The sequence below is a fragment of the Zeus faber genome (genome assembly GCF_960531495.2).
Source record: "Zeus faber genome assembly, chromosome: 12".
Classification (NCBI taxonomy): Eukaryota; Metazoa; Chordata; class Actinopteri; order Zeiformes; family Zeidae; genus Zeus; species Zeus faber.
Window position 1 is genome coordinate 7,451,970 of NC_137196.1, and position 14,706 is coordinate 7,466,675.

The 14,706-nt window shown below is 43.3% G+C and overlaps 1 protein-coding gene across 1 annotated transcript in view; it reads right to left on the reverse strand.

Moving 5' to 3' along the window:
* Positions 1 to 941: 941 nt before the first annotated feature.
* LOC307238416 (uncharacterized protein) overlaps positions 942 to 14,706 on the reverse strand; it is a 36,465-nt gene continuing 22,700 nt past the window's right edge. The window contains exons 33-45 of the mRNA XM_080011383.1: positions 12,887 to 12,958; positions 12,700 to 12,771; positions 12,290 to 12,358; positions 12,073 to 12,141; positions 11,925 to 11,981; positions 10,812 to 10,886; positions 10,568 to 10,630; positions 10,407 to 10,469; positions 10,218 to 10,292; positions 9,980 to 10,019; positions 9,588 to 9,639; positions 2,947 to 3,361; positions 942 to 2,799 (exon numbers count right to left, since the gene is read on the reverse strand). Coding sequence (XP_079867509.1) covers positions 1,483 to 2,799; positions 2,947 to 3,361; positions 9,588 to 9,639; positions 9,980 to 10,019; positions 10,218 to 10,292; positions 10,407 to 10,469; positions 10,568 to 10,630; positions 10,812 to 10,886; positions 11,925 to 11,981; positions 12,073 to 12,141; positions 12,290 to 12,358; positions 12,700 to 12,771; positions 12,887 to 12,958 — 2,439 coding nt within the window. The 3' untranslated portion in view covers positions 942 to 1,482. The remainder of the gene's footprint in view (positions 2,800 to 2,946; positions 3,362 to 9,587; positions 9,640 to 9,979; positions 10,020 to 10,217; positions 10,293 to 10,406; positions 10,470 to 10,567; positions 10,631 to 10,811; positions 10,887 to 11,924; positions 11,982 to 12,072; positions 12,142 to 12,289; positions 12,359 to 12,699; positions 12,772 to 12,886; positions 12,959 to 14,706) is intronic.

Consider the following 14,706-nt stretch of genomic DNA (forward strand, 5'->3'; position numbering starts at 1 on the left):
GAAAGTGTTCAAGACTGTTGTGTCATCAATAGTTCATTTTGCAATTCACACATTTAGCCAAGCATTATTTTCAACAGGTTATGGTGGAAATGGTGTTTTGAAATCTTATTCCCGGGGCTTGTGACTGGATGGGGTGTCTGGCTGGTTGTGGTGGGGTGGGCCTCGCGCTTGCGTGGGGCGCTGGTGCGGCAGGCGGTTCAGGCAGGTTGTCAGTCTGTCGGTGCGAAACCTGACTCTGTGCCTGGCATCTACGGCCCGGGTTCTGTGCTTGCAGCTGCGTCTCGTGCCTGCATGTGGGGGTGGGTTGTATGTGTGTGCCTCAGGGGTGCAGGGTCTCCTTGTGCTCTCTGGGACCGGTTTATGTGTTTCTCCGTAAAACCCCATCACCACACACTCAGGAGAGGAGGCCTTGTCATGACACATGTCCATCTGCTCTGGGGCTTGTGGTATCAAGCCCCCTCTCCACAATAAACTGTTTTCTAAACCCCATCGTCTTCAGTGTTTCTGTGCCGGAGAGTCCCTATTCAGGTGCCACTGTGGCAGTTCCGCCTGCCACATGCCACCCAAGGTGCGTTTTCAGGGCCCTCCGGCACAGAAACACAGAAGATGATGTGTTGTAGACACAGTCTATTGTAGAGAGGAGGCTAGGTGAAATTAGCCAGGAGCAGATCAAACATGCTATCCTGAGTGAGTGTGAGGATGTTTTTGTTTTTTTTACCGGTTGCTCGTTAGCCCAACCACCGAGCAACAGGTATGCTACCCAATCACCTAGATCCAGGTCAGGTGTGGCTCAAACCATCCCATCCCCACACCACAAATACATTGGATTTATATATTGCTTTTCTAGGTACGCAAAGATGCTTTACAGGGCGTGTAAAGATACAAAAAAATATATATATATTTAAATATATTTTATTATAAAAATTAAATCCATGACACGTTTATCTGAAAAATTAGAAAACCGGCACCAATGGAAAAAAAAATACCACTGTCAGTAAAATGAACCCAGACAGATAAGTTCTCCATTCTACACATTGAAATAGTAAAAAACTATGATGGCACGAACAGAAACATTTTTTATAAAGAAGCAAAACCCAGAGGACAACAAAGACGAATGAAACACCTTGATAAAGTGAATAGAGTGTAAACATCTTTCTAGAAACATTTGTAGAGTGTAAATAACTTTAAGGCACTAAGCTTCCATTGTGTAGACACATATTTAGAATCTCACTCTGTCTGTTTTCAGGCACATTTCCCATGACAAGGCTTACATTGGTTTTAAACCTGAAAAAGACAAAAGTGGAATATAATTCAATTTGGAAAATAACAACAAGGACTTGCCCTGAAAAAAGTCAAATAAAAATATGAAAACCTAAAAACGTAGATTTCAGTGTGTGGAGCTCTTAAAACTCCTACTTTCACCTCCCCGAAACACCAGATGTATGAAAAGTAAAAGGTATGGACACGATCTACTAAATGAAATTAAATATACAGCCCCCCATCTGAGAGGAGGTCGGAGCGCCGGCGAGATCCGCGGTGAGCGGCGTCTCTCTCCCGAGCGCTCCTTCCCCGTTCTCCCTCCCCCCTGCTCCTTCTCCAACACTCTCCATCCGCTCTCCTCTTTTCCGTCTCGCGCCGTCTCCGCACTTCCTCCTCCCCCTGCACGGGACAGCCACCGCGGCTCCTGCCGTCCTTACCTCTCTCGTTCCTGCTGCTGTGGTGTCGTCCGCTCCTGCCTGCCCTCGCCCTCTCCGCCTCCATCCCTTCTCCTTGGGGATCTCTCTCGCTCTTTGAGTGTCTCCTCTCGTGCCGCCTCCCACTCTTTGCCCTCTCAGAGTCCACCGACCCGTCTGTCCACCTCGCCTTTCCCCTCTCGCCCTTCCCCTCCTCCTTCTTTGCTCGCTCGCACCCAACACTCCCTCTCTCGATTGGGACTCCTCTGTCCACCGACCCTCCCCTATTCTTCTCCTCCTCCTCCGTCTCAAGCTGCAGTACTTCTACCGAGATCTCCTCCTTGGAGGTTCTCACGCTCTCCCTCTTCCCTCGCTGTTCATCCTCTAGCTCCTTCCCTCTCTCTTCCTTTTCCACTTTCCTACTGTGTTTGTTTTCCTCCCAGCCCTTTTTCTCCGTCTCCTCCTCCTCCACCTCTCCTTTCCCCTTCAGGCTCTGCTCCTTCCCCTTTGTCTCGCCTTCCTCCTTCCTCTTTTCTTCTTCCTTCATGCTCTGCCCATCCTTGGCCATCTTGCTCCCTTTCCGCTCCTCTTCAACCTTCTTGTCCAGCTTCTCCTCCAGAAGGTCCAACTCACGCTCCAGCTCAGCCAGCTTCTCCGGGTCTGTCTCCAGCTCATCCTCCACCTCTACCTCCACCTCCTGCACCTCCTCGTACTCTTCTAGCTCAATGCCGTCCATGGTCTTCTGCAGCTGCGTCTTCACCTTGTTGAGCTCCAGCAGACCACCCTGCAGGTCCTTGCACACCTCACGGATCTTTGTGGCGAACTTTGTCTTGGCGCCCTTGTGGAGCTTGTGCGAGTCTTTGGCCAGGAAGAAGACATCCAGGGCCAGGAAGAGGGCAGACATGACCCCTGTGGTGATGCTGATGGCCTTGGCGGCCCTGGCGGCCCCGCTGGCAGCACTCAGGACCTGCACAGTGCTGATCAGCTTATCGGTGTTGATCATCAGGGCTTTGCCGGCACGGCCGCCCTCCTTCATCACATGCTTGATGTTGTGGTTCAAAGCCTTCTTAGCAGCACTCTCGGAATACTTCTCGAAGTCCCACTCCTGGAGAGTGTCCATACCTTCCTATGGGATGGGGATACAGAGAAGGTTTTCAAGATGAATACTCTTAACTACATCTTCTGCGAACTTAATCACCTATGCTGCTTCCACACCCACTCTGGACTGGCACAGTGAAGAGAAACTTTGACATGCGGTTCTAAAAAATGTTACCTGCACAAACTCCATGCACTCCTGGATGTCCTTGATCTCGTCCTGGTAGCCCTGGATCATCTTTTCCACCTTTTTGCGATCCATGTTGGAGTGCACTGTGTCAGTGATGTTTGCCGTCGCCGATGTGATGCTGCCAGCCGTGGCTACACCGATGCCCACCGCCGTGACGATGACCGATGCCCCGAAGGTGAAGGGCGCCAGGATGAGCCCCGTGATTGTGGCCACGCTGCCAGCCACGCTGGCCACCCCTCCGCCCACAGCTGCCGACACTGTCCTCTTGTGGAACTGGTCAGCGGCGTCAGCCTGGGCCAGCAGCTCCAGGATGCGGTGCTGCAAGGACGCCCCCCGTTGGTTGAAGAGCCACACAAACAGGCGCGCTGCCATGAAGACACGGTCGGCAGCCTGCTCCACAGCCCTGAGTGGGAGAGTAGAAGGTCATAAGGGATAAGAAATGATGGGATCGACTATGGAAGTGCCCCTTTTTAGGGGACTACATGGAATCTCAAGTAATCATAGACACCTTCGTTTAAACAAATATTTTAATACTGCGTGGTACAAACCCCAAATTAGAGGTAAACAAAAGGTTAACAACATACAAATTTGACAAAGTGTATATTAAGGAACCAATAAAATAAATGTGCTCAGCAATAGCTGAGCATCTAAAAAATATTCAAAACTCCTTCAAAACGCTCATGTTAATTTAGGAAATAATATGAAAGTTGTGAATGTTATATGAATGTTTTGCAATTGTAGTTACGGGCCAATATCACTAGTATTAATTTGACTGGACAGGGAACTAGTAACAAATTTGAAGTGTGTAATGAAATTGAAGCATTTGACTCTTCTGGCTTTGTTTGCCCTGCAAGAAAACTTTTTAAGGTTCCAGTAGACAATTTCCTCCTGGTGTGGCCCATCCACTGTGACTTATTTCTATGTTCAACGCTCAACCCTGGCTATCGGCTGGATGATGTTTAGTCACCTCTGTCCCTCCATTACCAACACCTCAACCTCCTGCTCAGTTCTGATTGGCTGGTAGTGATGCAACAACGCTAACGGAAGTGACAACTCCAGGCTCCCGTTCAGAATCAGGAGTCAGAGATATGCAAGTTACATCAACTGAATCAAACAAACCAAGAGAATTCAATAAATCTTGAGCCGAATCTTCAAAAAAGCTGAATCTTTTCATCACTGCTGGCTGGCTACTACTATAATTGCCAAAAATGGAAAAATTCAACTACATAGCTACAGTTATGAATGAAATATGAAATAGAAGCACAGAAATGTTCAACATAAATATAAAAACTGACTAGAATATATCGTAACATTTTAAGGAGAACCAACAGATAAGTAAACATGTTTTTGCATTGTGTATGCCACAATTAGACAAAGATAAGGAAGGCTTCCTAGGGGTCCCCCATCAATCACCTATAGAAAGGTGATGCAGGGAGTTTGTTGTCACAAATCAACATCATGAACTATACATTTGCATGAAACCAAGATATACTGTATTTAGACATATGAACAACGTATTCAGACAACGTGAATAAGAATGAAAGCATCTCGCCAGAGAGGCCTCTTCAAAGCTGGAGGGGTGTGGGTCACTCTGGGTGACCTGAAGCCTTTCTCAGAAACGGACTAGGCTTCTACCGAAATATTTTGAACCCGGAAGTTATTGTCTCCATCTGGTGGGTCATAAGGTCAGAAAAATAGGAGTGAAGAACACCTAATGAGAGGTCCAGATGTTGAAGACATTATGAAAACTAGGAGTCGAATGATTTGAAAAGAATATAAGATTCCACAAGCCCAGACTTTGTTAATGTATTCTGCAGACCTCACTCAGTCTTATCTGTGAACTCAACTTTGCCTCAAGTGCTGCCTGTTTGTGAAAGAAGCCCAGTGTGGTTTCTCCACGACAGAATTGGCGCTGCGAGCAGGTTTGAGAAACAGGGTCCGCACTGGGCCACACAAACAGCAGGCGGCCGCCTCAACTTAAGAGGTTAGCGACGTTCTTACTGATTAGTTAGGAGCTTTGTGTGGTTAATGCTGACCGATTGAGGCTGAGCAGTAAGTAGGACTCTCCAATTAAAAAAACAAAAGTATAAATTTAACAGCAATTGAGAAAAGCATGTGCATGTATAAAAAAACAATGGATTCAGCTTTATGGGTAGAAATGAGAGGAAAGGCACTATAAAGGACTGAACAGGCAGGTCTCTAAGATACCGCCTCAGAGAAAGGTCTCTTGAGGGTCTGAATGGTTAGAGTAAGTTGTACTCCGGAGATACCGCTTTAAGGAGATAAGTCTTGATAGATATCTGCTTGGTCAGAAGTGAGTTTTTGTTCATGAGATACTACCTCTAATAGAGAGGGACTGCTTGGTCAGAGGAAAACTCAAGTCTATGATACCATCTTAAGGAGAGAAAGCTCTGCTTGGATAGACTGATAGGTTCTGCGATACTGCCTCAAGAAAGTGCTCTCCTAGACGGACTGCCTGGGGAGCAGGGAAAGTGATAAACTTCCTCACTAGTGAAGTAATACCTTGATTTGGTATTCCAACAGACACCAGGTAAGATAACGGATCATCATTTATGCAGAAGGCAGTGAAACAAGTGATGCAGCACCTGAGGATAAAGCAAAGGCTTGGATGTGTGTATCACCCACAAACACAGGGAAAAATTGAGAGAGTGAATGGCACGCTTAAGGTGAAAAGAAATAAAATCTGTGCAAGCACGAAACTAAAGTGAGTGGACACATTGCAGCTAGCACTAATGAGCTACTGCATGCAAGCTAACCGAGAAACGCATTCAACCCCGCATGAAATGCTTTCGGATCAACCCATGCCGGTGCCTGTGTTACGTGGACCACATGAAGGGCCACCATTAGAACAATTGCATATGGAATTAAGAGAATATATCATACAACTAACTGCAATACATAAAGTGATATACCAACAGAAAATACAACACAAAAGATACCTTTATAGAAATACAGAAGTTAGAACAGGAAGGTGTCACACAGCACGATCTGCTGGCGAGACAGCTGAACTGCACCAATAAATGCACAAACCATTAACAATGCATTTTACAGGGCGATTTCTCCAAGGTGGCTTAGGCGGTGTAAAAAAACACTTCAATTTAAAAACCCTGCCTGGGACTGGGATCTGAAAATTATTCTAGGGGGGGATTGATCGGATGAGAGGACTTTTCGTTATGGATATTGTGTTTTGTCCAATAAGGATTGATGTCATTCTTAGTTTATATCCAGATCGGAGGAATTTTCTTATAATTTGGTCTCATTGGCTATATATGCCGTCCTTCAATGACATATACATAACATGATCTGATCATGCTCACGTGATAGGACAGCTGCACATACGGCCACCCCCCTAACCTTCATGGAAGATGGCAGCGTATGTACTCTGTAGTTATCTGCCTATTTGTTTCAGGTCTGTTAACTCAGAACAGTCTTGCGTACATCTCGTACATCCAACAGGAACTTTTGAACATCGGATCTTGGAATATTGACAATTTTTTTGACGTTCTCCGGCTCATTCCAGAGATCACCAAGACAACGGAGACTACCAACCCGGCTACACTGGCCGCTAGGCTAAAGCTAACTCCTCACCAGCTATCTGCCCAGCATTTTCTTTGCAAATGTTGGGTCTCTGGCGAACAAAATTGATGAGCTGCGGCTGTGGATCACCACTTACAAAAGGATTATGGACTGCAACATCCTGATTTCACAGAAACATGGCTCAACATGGTTCTCGATAACCCATAGAGCTAACAGGGCGCTACGGCCTCCGGGCTCATGACTCCGGTAAGACCAGAAGTGGGGGACTGTGCATTCATGTAAACAAAGCTTGGTGCACAGACACTATTATTATCGAGTCACTGCTCTGCAAACCTCAAGTATCTCATGGTTAAGTGCTGCTTAAGATGGGGGTACATAAGAGCAGCACTGAAGCTACTAGCTAATTGTTAGCATTAGCTAGTAGCGGTAGGCTTCTAGTGTATCATTGCGTTCACCAGCTGCTAATAGCTTACAGTACAGATATACACACGTCTTCCTATTATTATTCAAGTTCTCTCCCAACCACCCCCACAATAAAATTGAGTAGCTCCTTTTACTGCCTTTGTGAGGCAACTTCCGGTTTTTCTGATTCCAACCATCCGATCATGACTATTGGGGTTAGGGGTGCAACAGATCATAAAACTCACGGTGAGGATTGTATCACGGTTTTGAGTCACGGATCGGATAGTTTTTCAGTTAAGCAATAAAACAAAAGAAAAAAGAAAGGGAGACAAATATAACTTTGCTTTCCATTTATTCTGTAAATCACTTAAAGGAAGGAACTTTTGCCCATGGCAAATGCAAATGCCCATGCCTGTTTAAGATATCCAGTGTTTAAATAAAATGTTAAAAAATGTAAAATATTCAATGTTCAATTGTTAAATGAAAGTTCAATATGAGGCATGCACGATACCTTCTTTCTTTAAACATGATAGTAAATGAAAAAATAGGATTAGATCCTCCAATAAGAAACCAGTATCATGTTCAATTTCTCATGTTTATAACAAACTAAATTTCATGAAAATCGGTTCAGAATTAAGCGAGTTACAGTTAATTATGTAGAGAAGTCTCAATAAACATGGTATTTGCTTGCAGATCTTGACAGCTCCAATATGGTGGACACGGAGACACATAGCCGCGATATTGGCTTCATTCACAGCTCATTGATGACATGTTGTAAAGTAGCAGCAACATAGCACGACGTACGGCAAACCAATCATTGCGCTTCAGAGTAAAACAGCACACAGCTGTGTTGTTTATCTGCTTTTCACCGCAACTGTGCATCGAGATTTCTGGAATTATTGCTGTAACTATTAATTACAGCGATAGTAAAACTGTATTTCACTATGATGGTTACATTTTGCAATGATTCCGCGGTTCACACGTGTGCTGAACCGTGAGGGGTGACCTGTACGGATCGTGGACTAACTACATTCCGTTACACCACTAATTGGGGTACACTTTATGGATATAAATCCGATTACGACTAGAATGTGATCGGGCCTCCCCCAATTATTAACCATAAAAACTGTGCTTGATGTCAACACTCTCACTGACTGTAAACAATATGTGCAAATGCTTGAGCCATGGTGTTTTCCGGATAAGTAAAAAACAGAAAAAGCCACTTTTACCCAAAACAGTGAAGCAAGTGAAGCAAGATAACAGCATAAGCAAGTACTGCTGGATGAGCTGTATGTGTGAACGCAAATGTCCGAATCATTTGACCCAGATATTACACGGACATTACCCAGCCAGCACCCTAGTACAAAGTCCGGGCAATGTCCGATTGAGCAGTATGTGTGAACAGAGCAGGTATTATCCGGATCATTTACAGCGAGCGAGTGGGCGTCTCTATCATGCAACAGTTATTTACCTTTGTGTGAATCTTCGTGCAAGAAGCATATCCATCTATCGCGATTGACATTGATGACGGACTTTTTTTTTTTAATCCGCCACAAAAAAATCTGAGCATTGAAACGGTGAGTGCAGTGTTCCGAAACTGGAGCAGAGAGAGAGAGAGGGAGGGAGAGAGCTGTCGTCCTCTCCACTCAACACACCTTTTTACAGTCCCATGCAGAAATTTTAAAAGGGGCAGGTGCTTAAAAAAATCAAATAAAAATAAAAAGGCACATGGCACCCCCAGCTCCCGTTCTAGGCATTTTGCCGCTTTAGGCAAACAGAGCAGCACAGCGGAGCACTGATCACTGGGAGGAGACTCCCCATCAAGGCGCCTGTGATCTGCACTCTGCTGCGCGCACATTGCATCGCGTGCCCCCCGCAAGCATGGCAACATACAATATAATCTCATAGGGAAAGATTCCAATTTATTTAATTTCTCCCTGTTGCTATGGGACTTGAATGCTTGAATTTTAACATTTAGGGGAATTTTGTAAAAACTGGATGCTTTTTTGTCTGGATGCTTTACTTGATAATAATAAATACTGCACTTCTGGGGGGAAAAAAAAGCCAGGCTACTGATAAGTGTGTAGCCTCGTCCGCCATCTTGGGTGTGCTGTAAAACTCTGCAGCGTTATTGCGTCACCTCCTGCCTCCTGCACGCTCTACTCAGGCTTCACCCCTCGTCTACACAAAACTGATTATTTATTAAGTAGCTCAAAATAAGTAGTACGTAGTCGTCCAACTGAAGGGTGGAATCACCTGGATATATGCATGGCTGCAGCGAAACCCTGGCAGGACTTTGTTACATTCTCTACCTGGAATTTTTCCCTACCTCTGTTCATTTAGAACCGCATTTGTAGTCCAGATTGAGCCTGGTTGCGGTTATCCGGTGCTATCGAGCCACCTCACCTCATGAAACCCTGAAAATGTTACTCTGCCTTCACAGTTCACCCCTCTGGTTGTGAAAATTGTAGAGCTGGTTGTCTAGTAATCTAAAGGTTGCTGGTTCGATCCCAGGCTCCTCCTGCTAGCATGCTGTAGTGTCCTTGAGCAAGACACTTAACCCCTAATTGCTCCCGATGGCTGCGTCCGTCGGTGTTTGAATAATTGTAAGTCGCTTTGGATAAAAGCGTCTGCTAAATGCAATGTAATGTAATGTAATAATTACTCACATCTGCTCATCCTCCTCCTGGAAATTGGTCGTATCGTTCCATTCTGCCCAACCTGGAAAACCACAAAGGGATTGATAAAGTAAGCAGAGGGACAACAAAACAAATAAATGAACAAACCAAAAGAGATTAAACATGATCACTCTGGTACCTTGTGTTCCAATTTGAGTTCTGTGGCCATTATTGTTTCTATTTTGGTTACAATTTCTGATGGATATTTCATTAATTTAAAAAAAGTTTTTTTTTGTTTTTTATTGTTTTACTTTGACACTCTCTTAATCATTGGAGTATACTGTCCTGCGGTTTAATATCTAAATTAAAATGCACATTTACTGATTCCGGGAATTCAACAAACAAAACAAATTTGGCCAATATTGGATTCTGGTCGAACGCACCTTCAACTCTATTCCACCATTCCATTAAGGCTTCCCTTTCCTGAAAACAAAAAAACTCATGTCAAGATTGACACCAAGACAAAACATCTAGTAGGCTCTCTCATACACACACACACACACACACACACACACACACACACACACACACACACACACACACACACACACACACACACACACACACACACACACACACACACACACACACACACACACACACACACACACACACACACACCTCTTCACCCCCCAGGGAGCCCTCTTCTGTGGCGTACGCTGCCATCTCCACAGGCTGGATCTCCACTTGATTCTCCTGGATCACACACAAACAAGCACACACGCACGCACACAATTATTAAAACAATCCATTACCACGAGTACACAACCGATGTATATTCCCTTATGAGCTCTGCCTCCCTCTGCCAACCTGCACTGGGGCCAACTCCTGCATCTCCACACTCTCCTCCAGAAGAGGAAGCTTGTCAGAGCTCTATGAGGCAAACACAGGAACATAGCGTTTAACACAACTAAATTTTCGGGAAACACAAAGTGAAGTAACCGCTCAACATCCTGCGATGGCGGCAGTACCTGTGCAGAAAGGTTTGGCATCGGAATTCCAGGAAGTGTCCTCTTGATTCGAAATGAGACTACCTGAGGGAAGGGTGGAAAAATAATGGCTTCAACAAACAGAAAAAATCTGAATCTTTCTGCCCTGTTGACACTTTGCCATTTTGCAGTGTGAAATAAACGCCACTTCCATAAACGCAATTTTCTTTCTTTCATATGTGTTTTTTTTATAACGACTGAAAAATATAACAGAATGACAAGTCACCCGTTGCTTCTTTTTGATGGTCCTCCTGCGTCTAAGTTGGCTACCACCCTCTGGTGGCTCCATGTTATCCCCATCCTGAACAAGAAGAAATGGCTGTTAAAGGGGAAATAAACAACTCTTGCCCCGCTGTCGCAGACAACCAGATCACTTTACAATCGCTCAGAGCGCTCCGAGGACATGATCAACACCACTTTGGAAATAAGAGAGAAGAAAGAGAAAGGAAAAGAGAGGAGCTGCGTTTTTTTCTGGATAAAAAGCACTAAACTGATAACCGATTTCAATGAGTTGTTTATATATTCAAGGGTTTATGATCTACCTGGGGTCAAATGTCAAGATTATGCATTTATATATCAAGGAGAATGAAGTAATATACACATATACTGTACACATACACACACACGCATATTATTCATATAAACATAGAATATATGTATACTATTTATATAAAATATTACTGCAGGAACGAGACTGAGAACGGTGATGCGCGATGAGATGCTTGACGCTCAGACGCAGCACGCATGCCGTGCTATTGTATGCAGCCTACAATAGCGACTGGTCAGAGAGCTGGTCCGAAGTCTGAACGGTCGCTAAGTAGTTAAGTCGTTATGTAGGTTGTTAAGTGAGGAGTACCTGTATCTATCTGGATGAATAAATGTAAAAACATATATATATTATTTTAAGTATTTCAATTATTTTATATCTCTACCTAAAATATTTTGATGATTATGACAAATTATTATCATCATTATTATCATCATCATTACTTAACCTAATTTAAATAAAATGCTTATAACTCTAATCCCAATTCTACAATCAAAGTTTGACAACAATTGCCACACTTACTACTACCAACAACAATGACGCATGGTTTTCATAGATACATCAGGAACAACAGCATTATTATAGTATTTAGTTTAGTAAAGTAGTATAGCATATTAGTATTTTGTTTATCACTGATTGTTCATAATGACAAGCAATAATTTGTTTGAATGTTTTTATGTTTGTCTTATTACCGAGTGCTTTTGTAAGTGTACAATATATGTGAAAGTCAATAAAAATATTTGAATAACAATTCTGTATTTATTTAGTATGGTGAAGCTAATGAGGGTTCACCTGTTGCTCTGCTGCTTTTGGCCTCCTGAACATCGCCCCAAAGCTGCCTTTCTTCTCCTGGTCGTGTGGGGGGGGACAACAAAATAATATACAGAGACACGCCCCTAAAAAAAGCCCAAGTGAAAGTGTTCTACTGATCAGGTCTTACTTTTGTGGTTGTGTTTTCGCTAAGGCTGTCGTTGCTGGCTGACAGCTCGCTGTGCAAGGGCGCGTTGTCCTGTTGAAAAGGAGAAACGGCAGGCACCCATTATGGCTGTATGGCTATGTACCAAGGTCATGATATTTCGGTCTTGATTGATTCCCAAAAAAATATAAAGTGAAAGCAAAAAACACCAAAGTGTTCTCTCCTCTGTGGTGAAGCTCACCTTGGCGGCTGGGGTTTCTGGGAGGCTGTCGCAGCTTGCAGACAGTTCATTTGAGCCACTGAGGGGGTCCTGAGAAAAGAGTCCCGATCTTAAATTATGGGCCAATCCATGACTTTTACTGATTATTATTTATACGTCTAGCATATTTGACATGGCACTAGTAGGTTGATTTTAGTATTGTGGAATACTGTGGAATATTTAAGCCTATCAGATATTCAAACCTATCAAAACTATCCATCACAAATGAGAATAACTGCTTGAAACTGCACTGAGATAGGCGTCGTCTCTCAGTTTAAATATCCTGGAGCTCAGTGCGACATCCTGACACGACACAGTGTTTGGAAAGGGAACTTAACAAATGTCCAGGGTGTGGTAAATTACACACACCACCGGAGGGAATTCAGGAATACCTTGAGGGCCGTGGATCTTGGAGCTGGTTTGGGACTCCTCTTGAACATGCCTGAAATTGCTCCGCTTTTCTCCTGCAACATATCAAAAGAATCAACAATACTGAGACCTTTTTTTTTTCCCCCTGCATTTTCATTTCATTTCATGACACCCTGATTCATATAGGGATATAATTTCATACCAGCATACCTTTGGTGTGGCAATGGATGAAAGATCACCACAACTAGTGGAAAGCTGCTGAGAAGTCCCCGGGTCCAACATCTAAACAAACAAGCAACGTGGTTACATTTCAGAAGTGAATAAAATTGAGATTGACACAAAGGCATTCAACAAGGTGCAAGTAACAGTACAACTCCCACTAATATGTTCCGATAAGTCACAGATATCGCCATCTTGACTTCTACATAGATTCCAAAACAATACTTTTAAAACTTTTTTTTAAACCTGATTTCAATTATTTGTTCTCCTTAAAGATCAAATACTGCTTTGAAATAAAATGTTTTATTTTTTACATTACATTGTTTTTTTATTACAATTTTTGCGTACTCTGCTTTAAGTCTTTAAGCACGCTTGTACGGCGGCCCTGAGAGCTCAACGCACTGCAATTTAAGAAAACATGCAAATAGACAAAACACAAGCAAATAACAAAAAACACAACGGCCTTTACAGAAAACACAATCACATTACCAGAAAACACAAATGTGTCCCACCACAGCAAAACTCGCCATCTCGCGCAATTCTAAAATCGCCAGGAGCAGCCAAAGGTTGAAAAAACCTTTTTTGAAGGAAAATTAACATTTTTTCAGATTCGCGTTCCTTTGTGTTTTTTTTATCTCTCAACATATTTTCAAAACCGAGTTTGATTTATAAATAGTAGAAAAATGTTAAACCGTGGAGTTAAATATTCCCGTTAGATTACATGGGGAAACACAGTTCACTTACCGGTACGTGGAACAGTGCTGAATAACGCCGATCGAAGGTTTCCTTTAATGCGACCGTCCAGGTGAAGATCATTCATCCATATTCCATGTGATATGAAGTCACAATGTGAAACCATTTTGATAGAATTCAACCTTTAAATTGTACTACTTTTACACACATGGAGCCACTGTTGTGACAGGTGAAGAAGAAAAATACTTTGCGTCACGCACCTACCTCACTTCCGCGTACAGACAGTTAAAGCGCAGCACGGGGGTGTTTCGGTCTAACTTTTCTGTTAAAACGTCCTCCTCCGAATCGTTATGGATTACACAAAGCGGGTGGCGGAAGCTCTGAATCATAATTCGGACCTTAATCTGACCAGTGCGATCGATCCAAGTCAGTGTTCGCAACGCGTACTGGCCTTCATTTTCCGGGATGATAGTCAGTTCTCCGACAGCGACGCTGAATCTGATATTACTCCGGACTTGGAGAGCATTTCAAACAGCAGATTTCAGACTTAATGTGACGATGAAACGGAATATTTTTAAGAACCATCGGAGGAGACCGAGACAGTACGTCCAAAGTTGATGACGTGATGAAATCCGTTGAGGTTGGTGACATTTTCAGATTTCAGATTTTCTGAGACTCATAATATTGATAGACTTTACATTTTGTTGTGTTGTTCGTACTTTTAAACTCCAAAATAATTCAGCTTTTATAAAACATGTTTATTCTTACTGTTAAATAAAAGCTTTTTAAAAAGCAAAATGAGTTGTGTTGTTGAGCTGTTCATGATTGGCCCATTCAGCAGTATGTAAAGTAGCCATGAGGCTTTGTTTGTCCGCCAACCCTATTTGCATTCTGGGAGCTGGCTGAATGAACCTGGTGTGGGTAAAACTTTTGAGGTGATTATCTCAGAAAGACAGTTTGCCACACCCTTGTCACCAACAAGTCATAGCTTTAAAAATATTTGCTTGATTTGCACAAGTGACACCTTGTTTGGAAGCTGCTTTCAATGATGCAAAAAAAAAAAAAAAAAAACCTCGAAAGCTACCAAATGACCCTTAAGTACGCGCAGGTCACAAATG